Genomic DNA, 20,803 nt, shown 5'->3' with positions numbered 1-20,803 from the left:
ATCTCCTCTGTACACAAATAAAATATTCTCAGTTAAAACAGGTGTTACTTTATATGACTGCATAAAAATTTAAAAATGTATCAAAACAAATGTTCTTGGTAACTTTGACCCAAAGTGGTCTGTGATCAACAGGATCCTATATTTTATCCGATTATTGCTTATAGTCAAAATAATCCTGAAATGATCCCTTTTATAACCCGAATTCAAAGCATATAAAGTCAGAATATTGACACATACAGGGCATAAAGTACAAACGCATGTTCAAAAACTGTAATGTCCATAACAACTTAGGTTGATAAAAAGATCAACACAAGAAGTAGTGATAATATAGCTATTATAGTTTTTATGAATAGTCTTAAAGGAACAGACATTTTTGGGACTCATTGTTGTAAATGTTCCTGTCATAACACCATACTAAGTGTGAACCTAGGAAAGAAAATATGTTTGGTGGCCAAAGTTACAGTATTTTCTTTCTTTTGAATTGATAAGTTCACATACACATGCTTCAAACAAGCTCATATTAACATGTGTTATTTACAATAGGATTAAAAAGAGCTTCATAAGTTTGTAAATAAGATGTTTCTTCCAAAAATATTTTAATCAACTCCATCAGAGAATTTAAATATTAGTGAAAACTTGGTAATAAAGGGATTCACGGACTTTAATTATACCACTGAATGATGTGGCCACACTTACTGGTCTGGGTACACGAGTGGGAGGAGAAAGACCAACATCATAATGGGCTGAGCTTCACCTGCTGTGAAAAGCTGTATCCTTATCCAGAAAGTAGATGTTGGAGGACAATGAGAGTGATCTGAGTGAGAAGAAGGCACAGCAAAGGGAATGAGACTTTAAGCTACAGTCTGAGGCTGACCTGAGCATTTGTATTAACGGTCTAAATAACAGTTTGATTACAATTTTTAAGGCATTGTATCCAAGAATGGCAACTTCTTGGCAATTTACACTTATTCTGTGCATGCTGCTGATGGCGTGTGGAGGCTTGAGCCTGGCTAGTGAAGAAGCAGAACCCCGAAATTCTCAAACAGACACTGGGACGGGCTCAAACTCTAACGCAACTGAAGAGGGTGGTCATGGAGCGGTGCCCATCACTACACTGCCTATTGTGACCTGGAAGTGGCATCACGTCACCACACAGTACCTGGTGGCCCTGTGGATCCTGGTTGCCTGGCTCTGCAAACTCAGTAAGTCTTGCAAAGCCAAATTGATGGAAGTGCTCTTCTTCCGGCATTATAAACTCCTCTGCACCCAAGAAATTTTGTAATTTTTAAATATGTATGTAGTTTAGGGTTATTCTGATCATCTATTTTTGTCACTGGGTCAATTTCTTAATTGTTTTAATTATTTCTCAAGGAAGTGCTCACAAAATAAATAAAAATAGTTATAAAAAAAGAGTGTGTAAGTTCACTTATATTCAAATAGGGCCAAATCTTATATCACAAGGGAGGATTCAGGGTCATCTGATCCAGGCCTAACAGTATGCTTAGCAAAACGGAAAGTTTTAAGCCTAATCTTAAAAGCAGACATGGTTTGCTACAGGCTCTCCCTCCCATTCTATTTTTAAATAATCTAGGAACCACAAGTAAGCCCACTGTCTGAGAGCAGAGTGTTCTAATGGGGTTATATGGTACTATAAAGTTATTAAGATAAGACGGGGCCTGATTATTTAAGACTTTGTAAGTGAGGAGCAGGTTTTTGAATTCAATTCTGGATTTAACAGGGAGCCAATCAAGAGAAGCCAAAACAGGAGAAATATGCTCTCTCTTTCTAGTCCCTGTCAGTATTCTTGCTGCAGCATTTTGGATTAACTGAAGGCTTTTCAGGGAGTTTTTAGGACATCCAGATAATAATGAATTACAGTAGTCTAGCCTGGAAGTAATAAATGCATGAACTAGTTTTTCAGCGTCACTGTGAGACAGAATGTTAAAAATTACCCCAAGTTTGGTGGCCAAGCTAATGTCATCCAGAGTAAGCATCTGGTTAGATACCATATTTCTATGATTTTATGGCCAAGTACAATAACCGAATTTTTCTTTGAATTTAGAAGCAGAAAATTGGAGGTCAACCAAGTCTTTATCTTTAAGACCTTTCTGCAGTTTGTGTTATCTGGCTTTATGGATAGATAAAGTTGTGTTTCATGTGCATAGCAGGGACAATGTAAGGTATGCCTTTTAATGATATTGCCTAAAGGAAGCATGTTGATCATAATCAGGATTGAAATATTAATTAATGGTAGGACTTCTTTGAGCAGTCTTATAGGAATGGGGTCTAAAAGACATGTTGATAGTTTGGAGGAAGCAATAAGTTAAGTTAACTCAGAAAGATCAATTTGAGAAAAAGACTAAATGAATATCAGTGGTACAGAAAGTGGTTACATCTGTGAAATGATTATGAGTAATTTTTCTTTAATGGTTAAATTTTCATTCGTGAAGAAATTCATGAAGTCAGTACCAGTGCTGTCAGCGTTAATCTCGTTAAAACCGCTCTAACGCTTTTACGCCGTGCAGCCCCGCACACTGCGCTAACTCGCTAATGGAGATTTGCCGCGTTAATGCAGTTATGGCGTTAACATCATTTTAACGAGATTAACGCTGACAGCACTAGTCAGTACCAGTTAACATTAAATGAATGGCTTGTTCAACAGAGTTCTTACTTTTTGTTCGCCTGGAAACAAGGCTAAAGAGAAACGTAGGGTTTTTCTTAATTTCTTTAATCAGTGATGAACATGATTGATGAAGATGTTCCAGCTTCCCAGCAGTCGCAAACACTTTTTAGAGGCTAAATGATGATCTTCAAAATTAGTGATACGCCATTTCCTCTCCAGCTTATGACTAATCTGCATTAAGGCACATCTTTGACAGTTAGCAAAATGTTATAACTTAACATTGTTGACCTAATGAGACAATTTTTATTAAGCCATCAGGTAGGACTGAATAAGGTGATATTATATTGCTTATATTGTAATTACTGATAAATTACAGCTGGTGACATGACTTTTCATGGCTTATTGGAACTCACATTCTCCACCTCTTCAATTATTTCCCCCCCATGTCATTCCTCATTATTACACATGACTTAATTTCTGAACATCTATAGTTTTATTTCATTGCATATGTGAATTGGATGGGTTGTTACCAAGATCTGGTGAGAATATCATTTCAATAGCACCTTTAGAAATATATTTGCTTAGAAAACTGGTGACTTATCTTACCTGCTATATATCTGTCCACAGTCCCTAAATATAAATAAAATATTGCAACAGTTGCAAATGATCAAATGGAGTTTTATGTATATGGTTTTACTTAAAGTGCAGTGAAGGTTTGAATGTTTGCCAGCTCCTACCTGACTACAAGCAGACTGGCTTAAAATCAAAGGTTGTTACAAAGGTTGATAGTATTGATTAATGGTTCTTGTCTTGATCTTTTTTTTCTCCTCTCAGTCATTGAGTCCAACCACCATGTCACCAACGTCATACCCGAGAGCGTCCTGCTCATCTGCTTCGGTTTTGTTTTGGGTGGCATGATTTGGGGTGCAGACAAGATGCAGACCTTCAGGCTGACCCCGACAGTCTTCTTCTATTTCCTGTTGCCTCAAGTCATTCTGGACGCAGGCTACCACATGCCAAACAAACTGTTCTTCACCAACCTGGGTGCCATCTTGGTCTATGCTGTTATTGGGACCTGCTGGAATGCTGCCAGTTTGGGGCTGTCGCTGTGGGGGTGTCACATGGGAGGATTCATGGGTAAGAGAGGATTTTTATTTTGTTTCATTTCAGCAAACCTGCTACCACGGCTCACATAGAGGAAGTGATGTCAAAGCTCAGCGGCCCGAGACGAGAGATGGACTCAAACGCAGATTCAACCTGAGACTCGAGAAAGTGATAAACAAAAGAACTTTATCTAACAATGGCGTGATGCACAAGGTGAACAGAGCTAAGGTTGTGAACTGAGCAGGGACTATGAACATGAACTGTGAGACTAAGGGAAGGTTGCAAATAACATGAAGTGTGAGAGGACACTATGCTGGCTGGAATTGGGATCTTGGTGGGGGAAGCAGAGACAGGTCAAAGGTAAAAAAAAAAAAGGTCAAGAAATTTCCAGTTAACTCTGTCAAATGCTTTTTCTGCATCTAAAGAAAATATTGTAGTTTTGATGTTTTTACTGTATGAGTAGTCTATTAAATTAAATAATCTATGTGCGTTTGTTGATGAGTGCCTACCTTTTATGAAACCAGTTTGGTCAGGATGAATTAAGAGGGGGGTTATTTTCTCTAGTCTCTTTGAGAGAGCTTTGCAGATTATTTTAAGGTCTACATTTATAAGGGATATTGGACGATAGCTTGAGGGAAATAAAGGGTCTTTTCCTGGTTTTAGCAAGAGATTAATGTTTGCAGAATTCATATTTGATGGAAATCTGCCGTCTTCTTTGATTTCCAACGACGTTCTGTAAAAAACTGGTGCTAAAATCGTCCAGAATTCTTTGTAAAATTCTGCAGGAAAGCCATCTGGACCTGGAGCCTTATTATTGGGCATGCTTATCAGGGCTTCCTGGAGTTCACCTGATGTCAGTGGCGAATCCAGTGCCATTGCTTGAGTGTCTAATAATTTTGGAAGAGTTATGTTGTCCAAAAACTGATCAATTTCCTTTTTAGATGGGTTTATTTGTGGTGAATACAACGTCTTATAGAAATCCCTGAAAATGTTGTTTATTTGTTTCGGGTCACATATTGTGTTCCTAGATGAATCTTGAACAGCACATATAGTTGTTTTTTCTTAATTTATTTTTAGCTGGTTTGCCAGAAATTGACCGGATTTATTACCATGTTCATAATTTTGTAAGCGTAGTCTTTGTACTAAGAATTTTTTTTAATCAATCATCTCATTTAAATCTAGTTTTGTTTTGCGTATTTTGTTCAATGTTTCCTGATCTTGGTGGGACACGTAGGCTTCTTCTAGTGATTTTTTGTTTTTTTATCATTTCTGAATATTTTTGTTTTCTTGTTTCTTTTTATGTGATGGGAAATAAATTTTTTCTGGTTTTTCTGGTTCTTGCCTGAGACGAGTAAATGTTGATCCAAGGCCTAAGCTGAAAACACAAAGACCGAGAGGTCACACAAGGTTTTAGCTGATGATCTGGTGGAGAGTGCAGGTCAGAGTTGGTCTTAAATACTGTGCACTGATTGCGGTCAATGAGCCAGCATGAGTGGAGTCAGGATCTCGGGAGAGAAGTGGAAAACTACTCCAGGAAGACCAACACTCACTGGATCATGGCACTTTTAATGCTCTAAGTGGGAGTCTATAGAGATTAATTTGCCTTTGGAACGAGCATCAAGTGGCCACTAGAGGAACTGCAGTTTGTAGTACTTCAGCCTTGGCTTTGTTTTTTTGCCTTGAAATTTGTTCTGGAAACAAAGACACGTCACACAAATGATATTTCTACATCCGTGGTGACTCAGGAAAGCTGCCTGAGAAGAGTTTTCTTTAGTATAAAACCAATCCTTTAAAACATTCCTTTTACTCTTTGTTTGGATACATTAAACATCGACATCACTAACAGCTAATTTGACTTCCTTTTAACACTTCATCAAAATGCAGACAAATGAAAATAAGATTTAAGTGGATTTTTAGTTCATTACAGCTCCAGGTTTGTCTGAGACTTTATACCAGGAGCCCCCAATCCAAGTCCACGAGGGCCGGTGTCCCTGCAGGTTTTAGATGTGTCCTTGATCCATCACAGCTGATTTAAAAGGATAAATTGCCTTCTCAACATGTCTTCAAGTTCTCCAGAGGCCTGGTAATGAACTAATCACGTGATTCAGGTTTGTGGACCCAGGGTGAGATCTAAAACCTGCAGGGACACCGGCCCTCATGGACTGGGATTGGGGACCCCTGCCTTAAACCTTTGGGTGAAGAATACTGAGTCTGACCACTGCCAAACCAGTGCACTGGATGAGACTGGAGAGAGATTTGACATGGACTTTTCCTACCAATAAATGAGAATGTTTTACCAAATGACACAGCATTTCATTCCAGCATTTCAGTTTGCAGCAAAGTGCCAGATTGATCATAGTTACAGTACAATTGAGCAAAACTGAATATATTTCCTGCTCTTTGTATCTGTACAGGTGACCTGGACATCAGTCTGCTGCAGTACCTTCTTTTTGGCAGTCTGATGGCTGCTGTGGACCCCGTGGCCGTCATCGCTGTGTTTGAGCAGGTCCACGTTAACGACGTCCTCTTTATCATAGTGTTTGGAGAGTCGCTGCTCAACGATGGTGTAACAGTGGTTCGTATGCATCATTGCTTTGTTTAGCGTTACTTAAGTAGCATAACAGTTTGTGAGTTTGCTGAGACACCCATCATAGCAATGTAGTAGAGTAAGTAAACACTTGGGCCCTCTAGTGTAAGAGTTTTACAAATTGCACATGCAATGTGCAATTTGTAAAAGGAAACTATGAAAGGTCAGTTTGGTAACAAAATGCATTTATGTAACTATAGCATGTTGTACTGCATAAGGACAGTGAAACAAAATCTGACCAGCTGAATTCTTTCCTCCTTCCTTCGTCTCTGTAAATGTACAGTCGTGGTGAAAAGAAAAAAGCTCTTTTACGTATCAGGACATAGTAAATAATATCTGGTCCTTAATAGTCTCAAAATTAGGTGACTCAAACCAGAGGTGTCATGAGTTTGCAGCGCTTGCAGACCCATTTGGAGTGTTAAGTTGAAGACCAAGATGCAGATATGCAGAAAAAGAAGAAATAAACAGAAAATACACCTTTATTGGTTAAAATGTCCAGCAACAACATAACATTAACAAAAGCAGCTGGAGTAACACTAGGGAACACACTGGGAGTAAAGAGACAGTCTGACAAGGACTAAGAAGAAGACAGAATTATTTATGTACAGTGGTGTGAAAAAGTGTTTGCTCTGCCATGCAGGCCATTTCTGCCCAGTGTCTAACTTATGATGGAGTCATGAACTCTGACCAGGACTGAGGCAAGTTAGGCCTGCAGTTATTTGGATGTTGTTCTGGGTTCTTTTGTGACCTCTTGGTTGAGTTGTTACTGAACTCTTGGAAAAATCAGAATCAGAATCAGAGAGACTTAATTTATCCCCAAGGGGCAATTAAGATACAACAGAGCAGCATGATGTTAAAAACAAGGACGGGGCGTAAACAGGCAAAACGAATGAGAAAAAAAATACTTAAAATACACAGTATATACACAGTTTTAAAATTAAAGTCACTGAATAAGTGAATAAAAAACTGTAGGTGACTAAAAGTGAATAAACTGTCGGCAGTATAAAAAGAGTGTAGAGTAGTTTATGTTTATGGTGTGGGAAATGGGCTTATTGGCTGGAGTTAAAAAGCAGAGTGGCTTTCAGACAAAGGTGGCTCGCTGCATTTTCTCCTGCTGCAGAAAATGCAGTGGAGGCGCCGCCCAGAGAGGGAGCCGTTGAAATGCGGCGTGAAGAATGTGAGAGGGGTCATTAATAATTTTGGCTGCCTGTCTAAGGGCCTGTTGGCTGAAAAACCTGTTCAACAGTTCTGACAGGCAGGCCAATGATTTTAGAGCACACTGATGCAGTGTGCTGCAGTCTGTTCCTGTTCTGAAGGCTGAGGGAGTGGAGCCAGCAGGAGATGGAGAAGGTCATGATGCCTTCCAGGAAGGCATAGTAAAAAGTCATCATGATGGGTGTGCTGACTCCAAAGTAGTTGAGTTTCCTAAGGAGGTATAGCCATTGGTAGTCAAAGGAGCTTGCAAAGAAAAGCGACTGAGAACCTTCACAGACATATAGCCATTGGTGGCACCTCTGTGTTGGCAGAGAATTTCAGGAGGTTGTCAGAGATGGTTCCCAGGTATTTGTATACCTCAACTACCTCCACTGGCTTCCCATGGATGGTGGTGGTGACTGAAGCAGCCAGATCCCTCTGCCTACTGGAGATGGTCACCACCATCTCTTTGGTTTTGCTCACGTTCAGTTCAAGTTTGGAGCTGTTACACCACTCTACAAACTCCCGCATGCTCAGCACCCTCACCTAAATCATAAGGCGTTGCCATGTTGAGAATGTGATAGAAGTTTTTCTCCTGTTGAATGGTACAAGCTAGAATGGACAAGTCTGGAAAACATTTTTACCAGATGACCAGTCATTAATTTTTCTTCCATCCAATTTTTCTTTCATCTCTTAGGTGCTCTTCAATGTGTTTGATGCATTTGTGTCACTGGGAGGATCCCAAATTGATGCTGCAGAAATTGCTAAAGGAATAGGTAAGACATGACATTTATTAAGCTGTTAATAGAGAATTTATCAGTGCATGCAGCTGACTGCATGTTTCCACAACCTTATAAACTAGGGCTGAGTGATGAAGTCACTTGCGTGAATCACAAAACATTTCTTCCACTGAAAATGATTTGTCCAGATGAACAGAATTTACTTTTTGGGACTCTCTCTCCACAGTTTCCTTCTTTGTGGTTGCATTTGGTGGTTCCCTTGTGGGCATAGCATTCGGCCTACTAATTTCACTTCTGACCAGATGCACAAAAAATGTCAAGATCATCGAGCCAGGCTTCATCTTTGTCATGGGATACCTTTCCTACCTGACTGCTGAGATGCTTTCTCTGTCTGCTATCCTTTCGTGAGTATTTCACAATTGAAATATCATTTATTTTGTTGTGTCTTATCCATTTTCTATATGTAAAAATGTAGTAAACATATTTAGATGCACACAATTTATATTTGTGTTTCCTTCTGTAGGACTACATTCTGCGGTGTGTTATGTCAGAAGTACGTCAGAGCAAACATGCATGAGCATTCAGTCCAAACTGTCAAATATGCCATGAAGGTTTTCGCCAACGGATCAGAAACCATCATCTTTGTTTTCCTCGGTATCTCGGCCATCGATAAGGTTATCTGGGTTTGGAACACGGGCTTCATCCTCCTCACAGTCTTCTTCGTCTTTGTGTATAGATTCATTGGTGAGATTTGGTCCTTTTGCTATCACATGCACACATTGTGATTTAAAGGTTTGTGTGTTATACAAAGAAATTTTCTGTGTTTGTACTGCAGGTGTGTTTTTCCTCACCTGGATCCTTAACAGGTACAGGCTGGTCCCGCTGGAATTCATAGATCAGGTGATTATGAGCTACGGTGGCCTACGAGGGGCTGTTGCGTATGGCCTGGCTGTGATGCTGGATGAAAACAAGATAAAAGAGAAAAACCTGATGGTCTGCACTACACTCATTGTGGTTTACTTCACTGTCATCTGGCAGGTAGTGAAAGTTTGGTTTTTGTTATTAAATGTATACATTATTTTCTTTCTTCTTACACAGTCCGCATTAGAGCTAAAGGTTTGCACATTACTGCTTCACATTGTTGCAGGGAATGACGATGAAACCTCTGGTCACGTGGCTGAAAGTAAAGAGAGCTGAAGTGAAAGAGCTCACACTCCTAGAAAAAATGACAAACAAGGTAAATCTTAAAAAACATCTCATGTTTCACCTACACAACCATTTTCTGTCCAGTTATTAGAGTCCTTCTCCTTTCTTTAGATGTTTAATCACACTCTGGTCGCCATAGAAGACATATCAGGACAAATAGGACACAACTGTCAGAGGAGCAAGTATGAAAAGACTTGATACATAAATTCAAAATGCCTTTTCATTTTAAAATAGGCTACAGTGATCTGTTTTCTTTTTGCTAAGGTGGAAGTATTTTGAGGAGAAGTGGATGTCGAGGATTTTGATGAAGCCGTCTGCAAGGAAGAAACAAGACCAAGTCTTTGATGTCTTCCATCAGCTGAACCTCAAGGATGCTATGGAATATGTGACTGAAGTGAGCATCATTTGTACATTTTAAGTATATTTTGCTGAAATGCTCATTTTGGAAAACTAATAAGTTTGCCGCATGTAAAGAAAGCTCTGTCTTCTTCTGTTGCAGGGCGAGCGTAGAGGCTCACTGGAATTTATCCGTAAAGAAAGTGTTGCTATTGATTTCAGGAAAAAGTTTGAAAGTGAACACTCAGAGGACATGCCTGGCATGAGGGCGAACATGTCAAATGGTCACTGTGCAAAGCCCACTACGAGGTAAGCAATCTGGATTTTTCTGATAATAAGAGGAGAGCTAAAAGCAGACTTACAAGCCATTATATAATTGGGTGGTGATGAATCAGAGGCCACAAAAAATTATTTTAATTTGAAGAAAAATCTAACTAGCTAACTAGGAGCACTGCAACTATTCAGTGCCTGAAAACAGCTCATTTCACAACCATATTTTAAAATATAAACCAGAGGGAACATAGCCCTTTTAATATTCTAGTATTACTTTAAATCACTGACACGATTGTCTTCCTCTGTACTAGAGACCCTATTCCATCAGTAAGCGTGGAAATGCACGAGCACGCCATGAAGGCTAAGAACGAAGCTGAGGCAGTTAACGCTCACAACCTTCTGGATCAGCATCTTTACAAGAGCAGGAAGCAGGTAATGAGCACATTCAGTCATCACATGGAGGGCTTACTAAAGCAGCTTAGTGCTGCACTTTCATTTCATTGGAGACAAAATGTTAAATGTTGTCATTGTGTTACTTAAATTTGTAAGTCTTAGTTCAAGCACCATGATCAAAGACATTCCTTTGTTTCTGACCTCCCCAGCCTGTTGGTGGGGGAGGCTGTAGTGTTTTATTATGGGCACATCCTACGGTTAGCGTTCTGTTTCTTATTTAGTGAGGATGTTTTACTTCCTGCCTTTTTGACCTCACCTGTGTTTGTGTATGTTGAGACCATTGGAGGGGTTAAGCCATATACAGGGTAGATGATCCTTTTTGTGTGCAGGAGGTCACACAAATGCACACCCTAACACAAACACACACACACGTGCACACACACATTCTTGCACATGCACACACACACACAGATGCTTGCACATACATGCACACACACATACACATTCACACACACACACACACACAGATGCTCGCACATGTATGCACACACACACACACACATAGATGCTCGCACATACATGTACACACACATACACATGCACACACACACACACACACACACACACACACACACACACACACAAAATCAAAGTAAAATCAAAACAAAAAATGCATATGTAACACTTTTCTTATGTCCTGCTCATGCCAGTCACTCAATTCCCGTGAAAAGATATGAAAGGTTATTCTACTGTTCTCCTTAAAGGTGACACTAATAAAACGAATAAAAAATATATATATATCAGTCAGGACCACGGTAGAAAGATATTTCCAGGAATCAGCATCAACAGATGCAAATGATCAAGTCAGGCACAGCAGTTACAGATGCAACTGTGAGCAGTTTCATGCACCTCAAATCCAGCTGCCTGAGATTTATATTTGTAGAATTTGTATATTTGTATATCAGCACTGAGACCAGCTGAATTGCCTGGACTGTGGCTGAGCTTGACTTCATGGTCTTCATGGTTTGTTTTTATCAGTGAGTTTTCTTTTCTTGTTCATAGCATCGCCACAGGTTCAGTCGCAGCAAATTCATAATCAACAAAGATGAGAAAGAAGTCCAGGAGATCTTCAAGAGAACCATGAAGAACCGAATGGAGTCATTCCAGCCTGCAAAGACGGGCGTTTCACCAAAGACGGTCATCAAGCACACAAAGAAGGAACACCAGCAGAAGGTAAAGAGAAAGAGAGGGAATGAGTTTACCACAAAGAGCAAAGAGCTGATTATGTCTTTGTGAGGTTCAGTGAAGAAGAAAAGTGTCTTTTGCAAATACGGCCCTTACTGATTCTTTATTTTCAGTTCTGTTTTTTGTTGTACAAAATAGTAAATAATTCCCTATTGAGCCTTTATTAAACTTCCTTGAAATAATATTCATAAACTCTCTTCCATGTGTGAAAGTGGACAAAAATATTGGATTTTGCTTCTTGAAGTAAAATTTAAGTAAAATCAATCTTTTTTTAAAATTTTTCTTTTGTCTGTTTGGTACAGTTTCAATTCCAAAAAAAAGGAAGTTGTTTAAAATATATTATTATTATATATATAATTACTACAAAATTCCAATGATTTGTACATCTCACAAATCTATATTTGATTCAAAATAGAGCAAAATAGAATCATAAAACATATCATATGTTTAAACTGAGAAATTAAACTCAGAAGATGTCAATTTTTAAGAAAGATATTTATTTTGAATTTGATGGCAGCAATACATCTCAAAAGAGTTAGGACATCTCCATGTTTACCACTGTGTGCCAGCACACAGAACAGCCCATAAACTTCCCGACATTCCCTGAAAAATATGTTGTCTGGTCAGTCCAAAACTCAGGACCATGACACTTTGGCCCAAAGAAGATAGAAGTGTCCGGATCATGTTCACAAATGGCTTCTTCTTTGGAGGACAGAGCTCTGACCTGCATTTGTTGATTAACTTGATTAACTTGTTAATGAGCCCATGCAGTGATTTCCATGGCAGAATTGTGTTTTTAATGCCGCGCTGCCTGAGAGCCAGAAAATTACCTAAATCCAATATTGATTTTTAACATTGCCCCTTTTGCAGATCCTTTACATTTCTTGTTGATATTATGTACTATAGATGCTGAGATATTCAGTGTCTTCACAATTTTACATTAAGGACCTAGGAATTAGTGTGAAGTTATCGCATAATTTGTAGACCCAGATTTTTGCAGATTTGTGCCCATCTTTGCTTCTGAGACACTGAGACTTATTTAAGGTGCTCTTTTTCCTTCCAGTCATTACTGACCTGATGCCACTTAACCTAAAAAGCTGAAAAATGTTCCTCCAAGCTTTTCTTATTGTTTTTATAGTTTTCCAGCTTTTAATTGTCCTGCTCCAAGTCTTTTTGTGTTGCTGTCATCCAATTCAACATGAGCTAATATTGTTCTTAAAATGGCAAATTATTTCTGATTTATTGTGAATAAAATCAAGGCGTTGCTGTTTTTTTACTGGGATTATACCATTTTAGCAGACATAAATTGATATTTAAGTGCTTCTGTTTTTTATCATGTTATGCAGGGCTGAATGATTCCATCCAATCTCTTCCTCTTGTCCTTGTCAGGGTAACGGGGGGCTTGAAGCCTATCTCAGCTACTGTAGGACTGGACAGGTCGTCAGTCTGTCGCAGAGCTAACACGCAGAGACACAAAACTATTCCCACTCATATTCACACCTATGGGCAAAATAGAGTTAACCTAACCCTACCAACAGAATGTCTTGAGAGGACCTTCTTGCTGGGAGGCAACTGTGCTCATCACCGACCATAACAGTGCCAATCTCTGCTTCATACTGCTGCAGAGAACAATATTCAAATATATTTAAAGTATTGTGTAATAAATGTATCATATTGGTTTATTACCAGAGCTCATATAGAACTTTAAGACCGATACCTACACAGATATTTTTAAAAAGTTAAATATTCCTTTATACCTTTTTCTTTTCAGATACATGAAACACTAGTAGACATGATACATTTGTGATGTCTAATTATTTCCTCAATTCAGCTGGTTGTTGTTTGTAGTGTTGCAAACATGCTTGTTGCCATCAGGGAAGTTGCAGAGTGCCCTCTGCTAGACAAAATATGTAACAGCAACATTGGTAGCATAGTTGAAGGCCATTGGTCTTGTCTCTTTTTTTACTTCACCTTCCATGTTTTTTGAAACATAGCGTGTGATCAAATGACTCTTCCTCCTCTTACAGATGCCAAAAGGAAAGTCAATAAGCCAGACTAAACTCTCCTATTCGGGTGATGAAGGTTTGTACGTCTGCTTTTGTTGTTGTTGTTGTTGTTGTTGTTTTATAGATTTAAAACAAATTTTCTCATTTTCATTTATAGATTTTGGGTTCTCAGAGGGAGATAGCGCCTCTGGCTATGACTTGCCATACCCTTCTTTCCCCATGAGAGATTCCAAACCAGGAGGTAAAATAATCCACTTTCTACATCCCGTATGAAAATGAGAGAAAACATATTTTTCAGAAATAATTAAGAGCAGAAAATGCTTTTACTATAAACACAAAGATTACAACATATAACAGAGGGAACTAAATAGACAGTACATATGCAATACATTTAAAAAAGGTGAAGTACATGTGTGAAAACAACGCATTATCATAGGATTATTATAGAATTGCCTAATTCTGTTCTCACTCTGCAAGCGAACACTTATAAAACATTTTGACAGCACTGAGTCGTGTTGAGTTTGATTTATGTACACAGACAAGAAGGACCAAGCACAATGAAAATCTGCAGACATAAAGAGTTATATAGATTTAGCATCTAGAGAACAGAGGTAATCTAATAAAATATGAAGTACTGCTCAGGTGCATTAATAAAAAGGAGCAGCCAATAATAGTGTCACTTGTATAAAAATAATAATAATAATGCAGAGAACAGCAATGTCTCCAATATTGAACCCTGAGGTACTAATTCAGTTTTTTTCTTTCATCAAGGTGGGATTGAGAACTCAGCCTTTGTGTCAGATTTGTACCCCACGGAGTCATTGCAGATCCCTCCTTGGCTGGCAGAGGGTGAGCTCGACAGCAGCATGGTGGCTCCGTCACTGCGAGCCCAGGCAAGCCCGCCCACATCACCGATGGAAATGCGCCACCTGGGGCTTCTTCGTGTCAGCACTCGCTCCACTGACACAAAGCAGATGAACAATGATCAATTGCCGCTGCCACCAACACATCCTCCTCCTTCACCTCCCAGTAGCCACATGTAACTGGATCCCAATCCCAACACCCTGTTCTGTCTCACTTGAACCTGGGACAAAGACATAAAACAAACCTCAGACATCTACTCTCATATTGACAAGGAAATGTTTTCTTTTCCGTAGCTGTGTTTAGCTTCTGTGTTTCTACACAGAACATACACAGTTTCAAACCTCTGTGCTCTTCAAACAACCCCTGCTGTTTTTAGGTTCAGCCTTCACTTGACAAAGAAAAACTGCACTGAAACAAATCCTTCATGTTCAACATAAAAGATATGTTGAACACCCTCATATAATCTGTGGTTTGTAGTGAATCTGCCATTGAAAACCATTATTTAAGGATTTTTAAAAATATCTTAATATGATGCCAAAACTTTTCAAATGATGTGGATTTTCTCTATATAGCAATAATAACAACAGGGTTTAAATAGAGTGATTTAAAATAGTTTTGCACAATACAACGAAAGCTTTCACCACCAGGGGGCACTATTTTCCCTGTCAATGTGAGACATACTATTACTAGCATAATAAAATCCTGCATAGGTCAATGATGCACATGGATGTTCACATCTTCCATTCATCACGCAGGATCTTTGTAAGCTTTCGAGTAGGCGTAAGGATGGTTCCACAGTATGTGGCATCAACTTTCACACATGGGTGGATCTACAAGGGGGCATGGGGTCAAATAAAATACTTTTTATTATTTTTATTTTTTAAAAATAAAAATAATCTCTTGCCATCCCTATAGTGCAGCCCTAGTTTTGCATGCGATGGTTTTGTTTATAAAAAAAAAAAAAAAAGCTAGCATTAACACTTTGAGCACAGCTGAATATAAACTGAATATGAATTCTAAAACTGAATTTATTGCATAGTGTTACTGCCAACCCCCACCCCACACACACTTCACCCTTAAAAAATGGTTCATCCCATAGTGGTGCCCAGCTTTAATTCTTGTTGTCAGTAGCAATCAACCTATGATTGTGCCAGAGCACATTTTGAATGAACACCATGGACATGGATTGTTACACTCTGGAATTGGAGTGAAGGTGAGTGTTCTTAACCCTCTGGGGTTATTGGTATTTTTTTGTTTTTGTTTTTTTATTTGGTTGTTAAGTAAGAGGGGAACGTTTGGGGAGTGATTGCAGTGAGAAAAAGTGAGTTATGAGATGTGAGAGATTTGTGACGTTTAGCGTGTTTGGAGTGTGTAGTTCGTGCGTTGTCTTGTCTTGTGTACTCAGTGTAGTGTAGTTGTTGTTTTGTGTGTTGTGTGTGGCTTCTTATTCAGACACCTGATTGCTTTGTAATTTCAATTTTAGTAGTATTTTTGAATGGTTGTACAAAAACACCTGAGGCATTGGCTGCATTTTTAGGTACAACTTTATTGTTTAAAAAATTTGCACAAAACATTTTAAAGTTTATATTTGCATTTCAAGTTATGAAAATAATTCACTAAAAATATTTGTGGTTATTACATTAAAAATTATATAAGATTTTCCTACTAGGATTTTATGTTTGTTTTTTTTGTGTGATTTCAGATAAACTGTGTTAATACAGTATGTCAATAAAAAAAAATAACTATAAATTTCAACATGTGAAATTGTGCTGAAAAGGACGATACCAAGCAAGGCTAATCTAGGTAAATATAAAGGTCAAATCAAAAGTAATCAAAAATGGCCAATTATTTACCCTTTTTAATTTTTCATATTTATTTCCTATCTTATTCATAGCCTTTTCCTTTTTTTGTTTTCTTTAGGTCACGAGCAGTTGTCCAAGCATTTCACTACATATCGTACTGTGTATGACTGTGTACGTGACAAATAAAATTTGAATTTGAATTTGAATTTAAATTGTGGGCCTTAGAGGGTTAACCAAGTAAAATATGAAAAATTAGGTTTAAATTTTTGGTCAAAAGTGTGTTCATGAAAGTGCAGATTTCTGTCATTTTGTTTAAATTTAAGCATGAAACAATTTTAACATTTCTAATAAAAAAAAGTTTGAAACTTAAGTTAGAATTGTGTTTGTAAATGAACCATCCCATTTTGAGTAGCTTTCTGGATTTTGTACTTATTGGGCTACATACTTATTATATAGGCTATACAGTATATACAATCAAAATTCACATGTTTTATTGCATGTTTAATTATGTGGGCTAAAGATAAGAAGAAAGTTGTAGACTATATTTATATGAAGCATGTATATACTTACTGCATTTGATGTATGTTAACCATATATGGATGTAGCACTTGCATACGTGCAAACAAGAAATATGGCTTTGATTTTGATTTCCATGTCAGCCTTAGAACATTTCTTTAGATCTAACTGTGAGGCAAACACACTGCAGTGGGAACTATTTAAACATTTGCACAGATTCAATGCACTCATCTCAAGATTCATAGCACAGTTCAGATTCTTAGCATAGCGATACCGCTTTTTAAAAAATCTTTTTAGGATTTTGGGGGGTTCTGTGGTTTTATTTGGGGGGGTGGGGGAGACTTTAGAACCTGAAGTAAATGCTCTTGACACACTCACATGCGCTTCTGGACAGAGACCTCAGATGTTGTTCCTGGGTAAGTATCAGAGTAAGAATCTGGTTAGATACCATATTTCTAGGAATTTTAGGGCCAAGTACAACAATCTCAATTTGATCTGAATTTAGAAGCAGAAAGTTGGAGGTACATCCAGGTCTTCACGTCTTTAAGACATTCCTGCAGTTTAACTAATTGGCGTGCTATATCTGACTTCATGGATAGATTTGGTAGAAAGTTGGGTGTCATCTGCATAGCAGTGAAAATGTATGTTATGCCTTCTAACGATACTGCTTAAGGGAAGCATCTATAATGTAAACAGAATTGGTCCTAGCACTGAAGCCTGTGAAACTCTATAATTAACCTTAGTGTGTGAAGAGAACTCTTCATTTACATGAACAAATTGGAGTCTGTTAGATTGATATGATACAAACCACTGCAGCACAGTACCTGTAATACCTACAGGATTGCTTTAATCGTGCTAATAGAATATTATGGTCGACAGTATCGAACGCTGCACTGAGGTCTAGCAGGACAAGCACAGAGATGAGTCCACTCTCAGAGGCCATAAGAAGAGCATTTGTAACCTTCACTAAAGCTGTTTCTGTGCTGTGATGAGCTCTGAAACCTGACTGAAACTCTTCAAATAAGCCATTCCTCTGCAGATGTTTGACAACTACTCTTTCAAGGATTTTTGAGCTGAAAGGAAGTTTGGAGATTGGGCAATAATTAGCTAAGACAGCTAAGACGTTTAACTACACCAGCTTGAAGCCCTGTGGTACATAGTCGATTATTAGAGATAGGTTGATCATATTTAAGACTGAAGCATTAATTAATGGTAGAACTTCTTTCAGCAGTCTTGTAGAAATGGGGTCTAAAAGACACGTTGATGGTTTGGAGAAATTACTGGAGTTAACTCAGAAAGATTACTGGTGCTGAAAGTAGCTGTAGATAATTTTACATCTGTGAGATGATTATGACTAATTATTTCTACTAGTTAAATTTTTATTTGTGAAGAAGTTCATGAAGTCATTACCAGTTAACGTTAAAGGAATGATGGGCTCAACAGTACTCTGACTTTTTGTCAGCCTGGCTACAGCGCTGAAGAGAAACCTTGTTCTTACTTTCTTCAATCAGTGATGAACAGTAAGATGTACTAGCATTAAAGAAGGCTTTTTAAGTACCAAACTATTTCTCCAGGATAAATGATGATCTTCTAAATATGTGAAACGCCTTTTCTTCTCCAGCTTACACATTATCTGCCTTAAGGTGTGCGTTTGAGAGTTATACCTGGGAGTCAAGTACTCCCAGGTATAAGCTACAGTATCCCGAGTCATAAACAGGTCAATTTATTTACAAGATAATCAACCTGTCAATCATTACTAAGGTTGGTGGAAATGTTCCTAAACTAAACGTATTCATTCAACAACCCTAACAATACCATGACAAACTGGAACAAATGGACTGGAAACTACAAACGCAGCAATGACCAGTGAATGTTTAAAATGTCACTGAATGACATCCTTTACTCCTTCTTTAATTCTTCAACCGCACACTCATACATGACCTTACTCAAAGAGGAGTAGTATACATATAAAAGGCTCAGTCCAGGATTTCTAGCCTTTCTGAAGTCACTGCTGACCACAGACTGTGTCAGGACTGAGGACACAAAGTCGCAGACAACGTAGTGAAGCGCGACAGTAGAAAGCCCTTCTGAGGTAATACGGGCACGAGAAGGCTTCTTTTCTTCAGTCAATTTATTTTTTTAAATGCTACACTGTGGATATGCACACCACTGTCTGTTAGGGTCAGTGTTGTTGATCTGTTTTCTTTTAGAGCCTAGTGTTTGATAGAATTTAACTAATGTATAGCCATTCACTACAGACTCATTATTCAGTACTTATCTGATTAATTGCTCTAGCTTTTTCACAGAAACTCTAAATTTCTTCCTCTTTTCATTATTGCAGAAAGTGAAAAGTCACTCTCATCTTTATCCATAAACAAGTTGTTTATCATAAAGGGCTCACTTCTTTCCCATTCTTACTTGTATTTGCCTTCATAATAGAATTTCCTCTATCTGCCTGTGCATTCAGTCTGTATTTCCCAGGTTTATGATTGAGGCAGATGTAAAATTATATGAATGGTTTCTGGGGACATCTACAGTACGGAGTAAGCAACTTGCATGAGGTGTGTCACTGTGTCTTTGACTTGCTCTGACTGTTACAATACCTGAGCAAACAGGTCAAGCCACGGAAAATTACGACAGCTAAAATGCAAATAGAATACGTCTTACTTATAAACCTGACGTACATACTTTAGAAAAAAGTTTCACGGATGTGACGTTACTGCCTACAGATGGTATTTCCTGATGGATTTCCCTCAGTGGAGGAGGAGAGGAGGGACTAAGAGCTTTGTCAAGTTAGACTCAATGAAACAGTGGAAATCCTACAAATTATCCTGTTTGCTTTATATGGTTCAAAATTCTAGCTTACTGTTAAAGTATAATGTTAAAAATATATATTAACAATCACGACAGGTAGAATTTTTACCACTCTTCATTACAATGTTGCTTCAGCTCATTGAGGTTTGCAGGCATTCATTTCTGCACAACTCTCTTAAGATCTGATCACAGCAATTTGCTTATTGCAACACCTTTCCTTTCTGTTTCAGTTATTCTGCTGCAGATTTGCTGTTGTGTGGAGGACAGATGGCCTCATGTAAAATACTTTTGTATACAGTTTATGGTTGACAGGTTCTATGGCTGCAGAACAAGGCCAAATCCTCAACCTTCCACCACCATGCTTAATAGTTGGTATGAGGTTGTTCCAGAGGTCTTGTGCTTTGTTTAGGTGCAACTTAGCAAACTGATGGTATGTCTTTAGAGAGGAAAGGCATCTTTTCATCTTGTTTGTCTTTTTTAAAAATATACCATTTTAGCAGACAAAAAACAAAGGAAACTAAAAGTTTCTCTTTGAACACTAGTGATATTTGAAACTTAATTTGAAGGTGCTAATCATATTGTTAACATGCACTAGCTATGCCCTACAATCTATGTGGTGGATCAAATGTTCAATAAAGGATAGTAAGATGTGATATATAGTGGATTAGAAGCAGAAAATTGCAGAAAATGAAAATGCTATTCAACGTACAATACAGAAAAAAATGTTACTTTGTGTTTTAAGTTTTGATATAGCTTTTCAGTTAGCACCACTTTCTCAAAAGAACCAACAACTACACACTGTTGAAAAACTGTCACTTCTTCCTGTCTCTAATTCCCTGCACCTGTGCCCTTTGTGCCTTCCTTAATTAGGTCTCAGCTAGTCAATATTAGACACATCAAAACTGGCAATAATACAGGTCTTTTGGGCAACACTGTTGAAAAGAATGTGTTCTTAATGACTACCTGATTAAATAGAGTTAAGACTGACTCACTGCACCATCATGTGATATAAGCATTATGTGAAGGTGCAGCCTGACCCTAGTTCAGCCTCAGTTGGTTAACGCAATACACTGACCTTCTGGACTCAGCAGTTTTTTGAG

General features: G+C 38.2%; 1 protein-coding gene across 1 annotated transcript; it reads left to right on the top strand.

Moving 5' to 3' along the window:
• The first annotated feature begins 813 nt into the window (after window positions 1-813).
• LOC146682686 (sodium/hydrogen exchanger 3-like) lies at window positions 814-16,240 on the top strand. Its single transcript, XM_085446128.1, has 16 exons — window positions 814-1,202; window positions 3,458-3,760; window positions 6,142-6,302; window positions 8,206-8,284; window positions 8,475-8,652; window positions 8,772-8,992; window positions 9,084-9,286; window positions 9,396-9,485; window positions 9,566-9,636; window positions 9,719-9,848; window positions 9,954-10,099; window positions 10,375-10,495; window positions 11,519-11,689; window positions 13,729-13,783; window positions 13,865-13,948; window positions 14,479-16,240. The coding sequence occupies exons 1-16, from the start codon at window positions 941-943 to the stop codon at window positions 14,748-14,750; spliced, it is 2,547 nt and encodes an 848-aa protein (XP_085302254.1). The 5' UTR covers window positions 814-940; the 3' UTR covers window positions 14,751-16,240.
• Window positions 16,241-20,803: the final 4,563 nt, after the last annotated feature.

This window comes from Copadichromis virginalis, linkage group LG22 (genome assembly GCF_057382275.1).
Source record: "Copadichromis virginalis isolate Kocher_CV1m ecotype Utaka linkage group LG22, C_Virginalis_male_GT1.1, whole genome shotgun sequence".
Taxonomy (NCBI): Eukaryota; Metazoa; Chordata; class Actinopteri; order Cichliformes; family Cichlidae; genus Copadichromis; species Copadichromis virginalis.
Note: the sequence above shows the minus strand (reverse complement) of the source record. Positions and strands in the feature narration are given on the sequence as shown.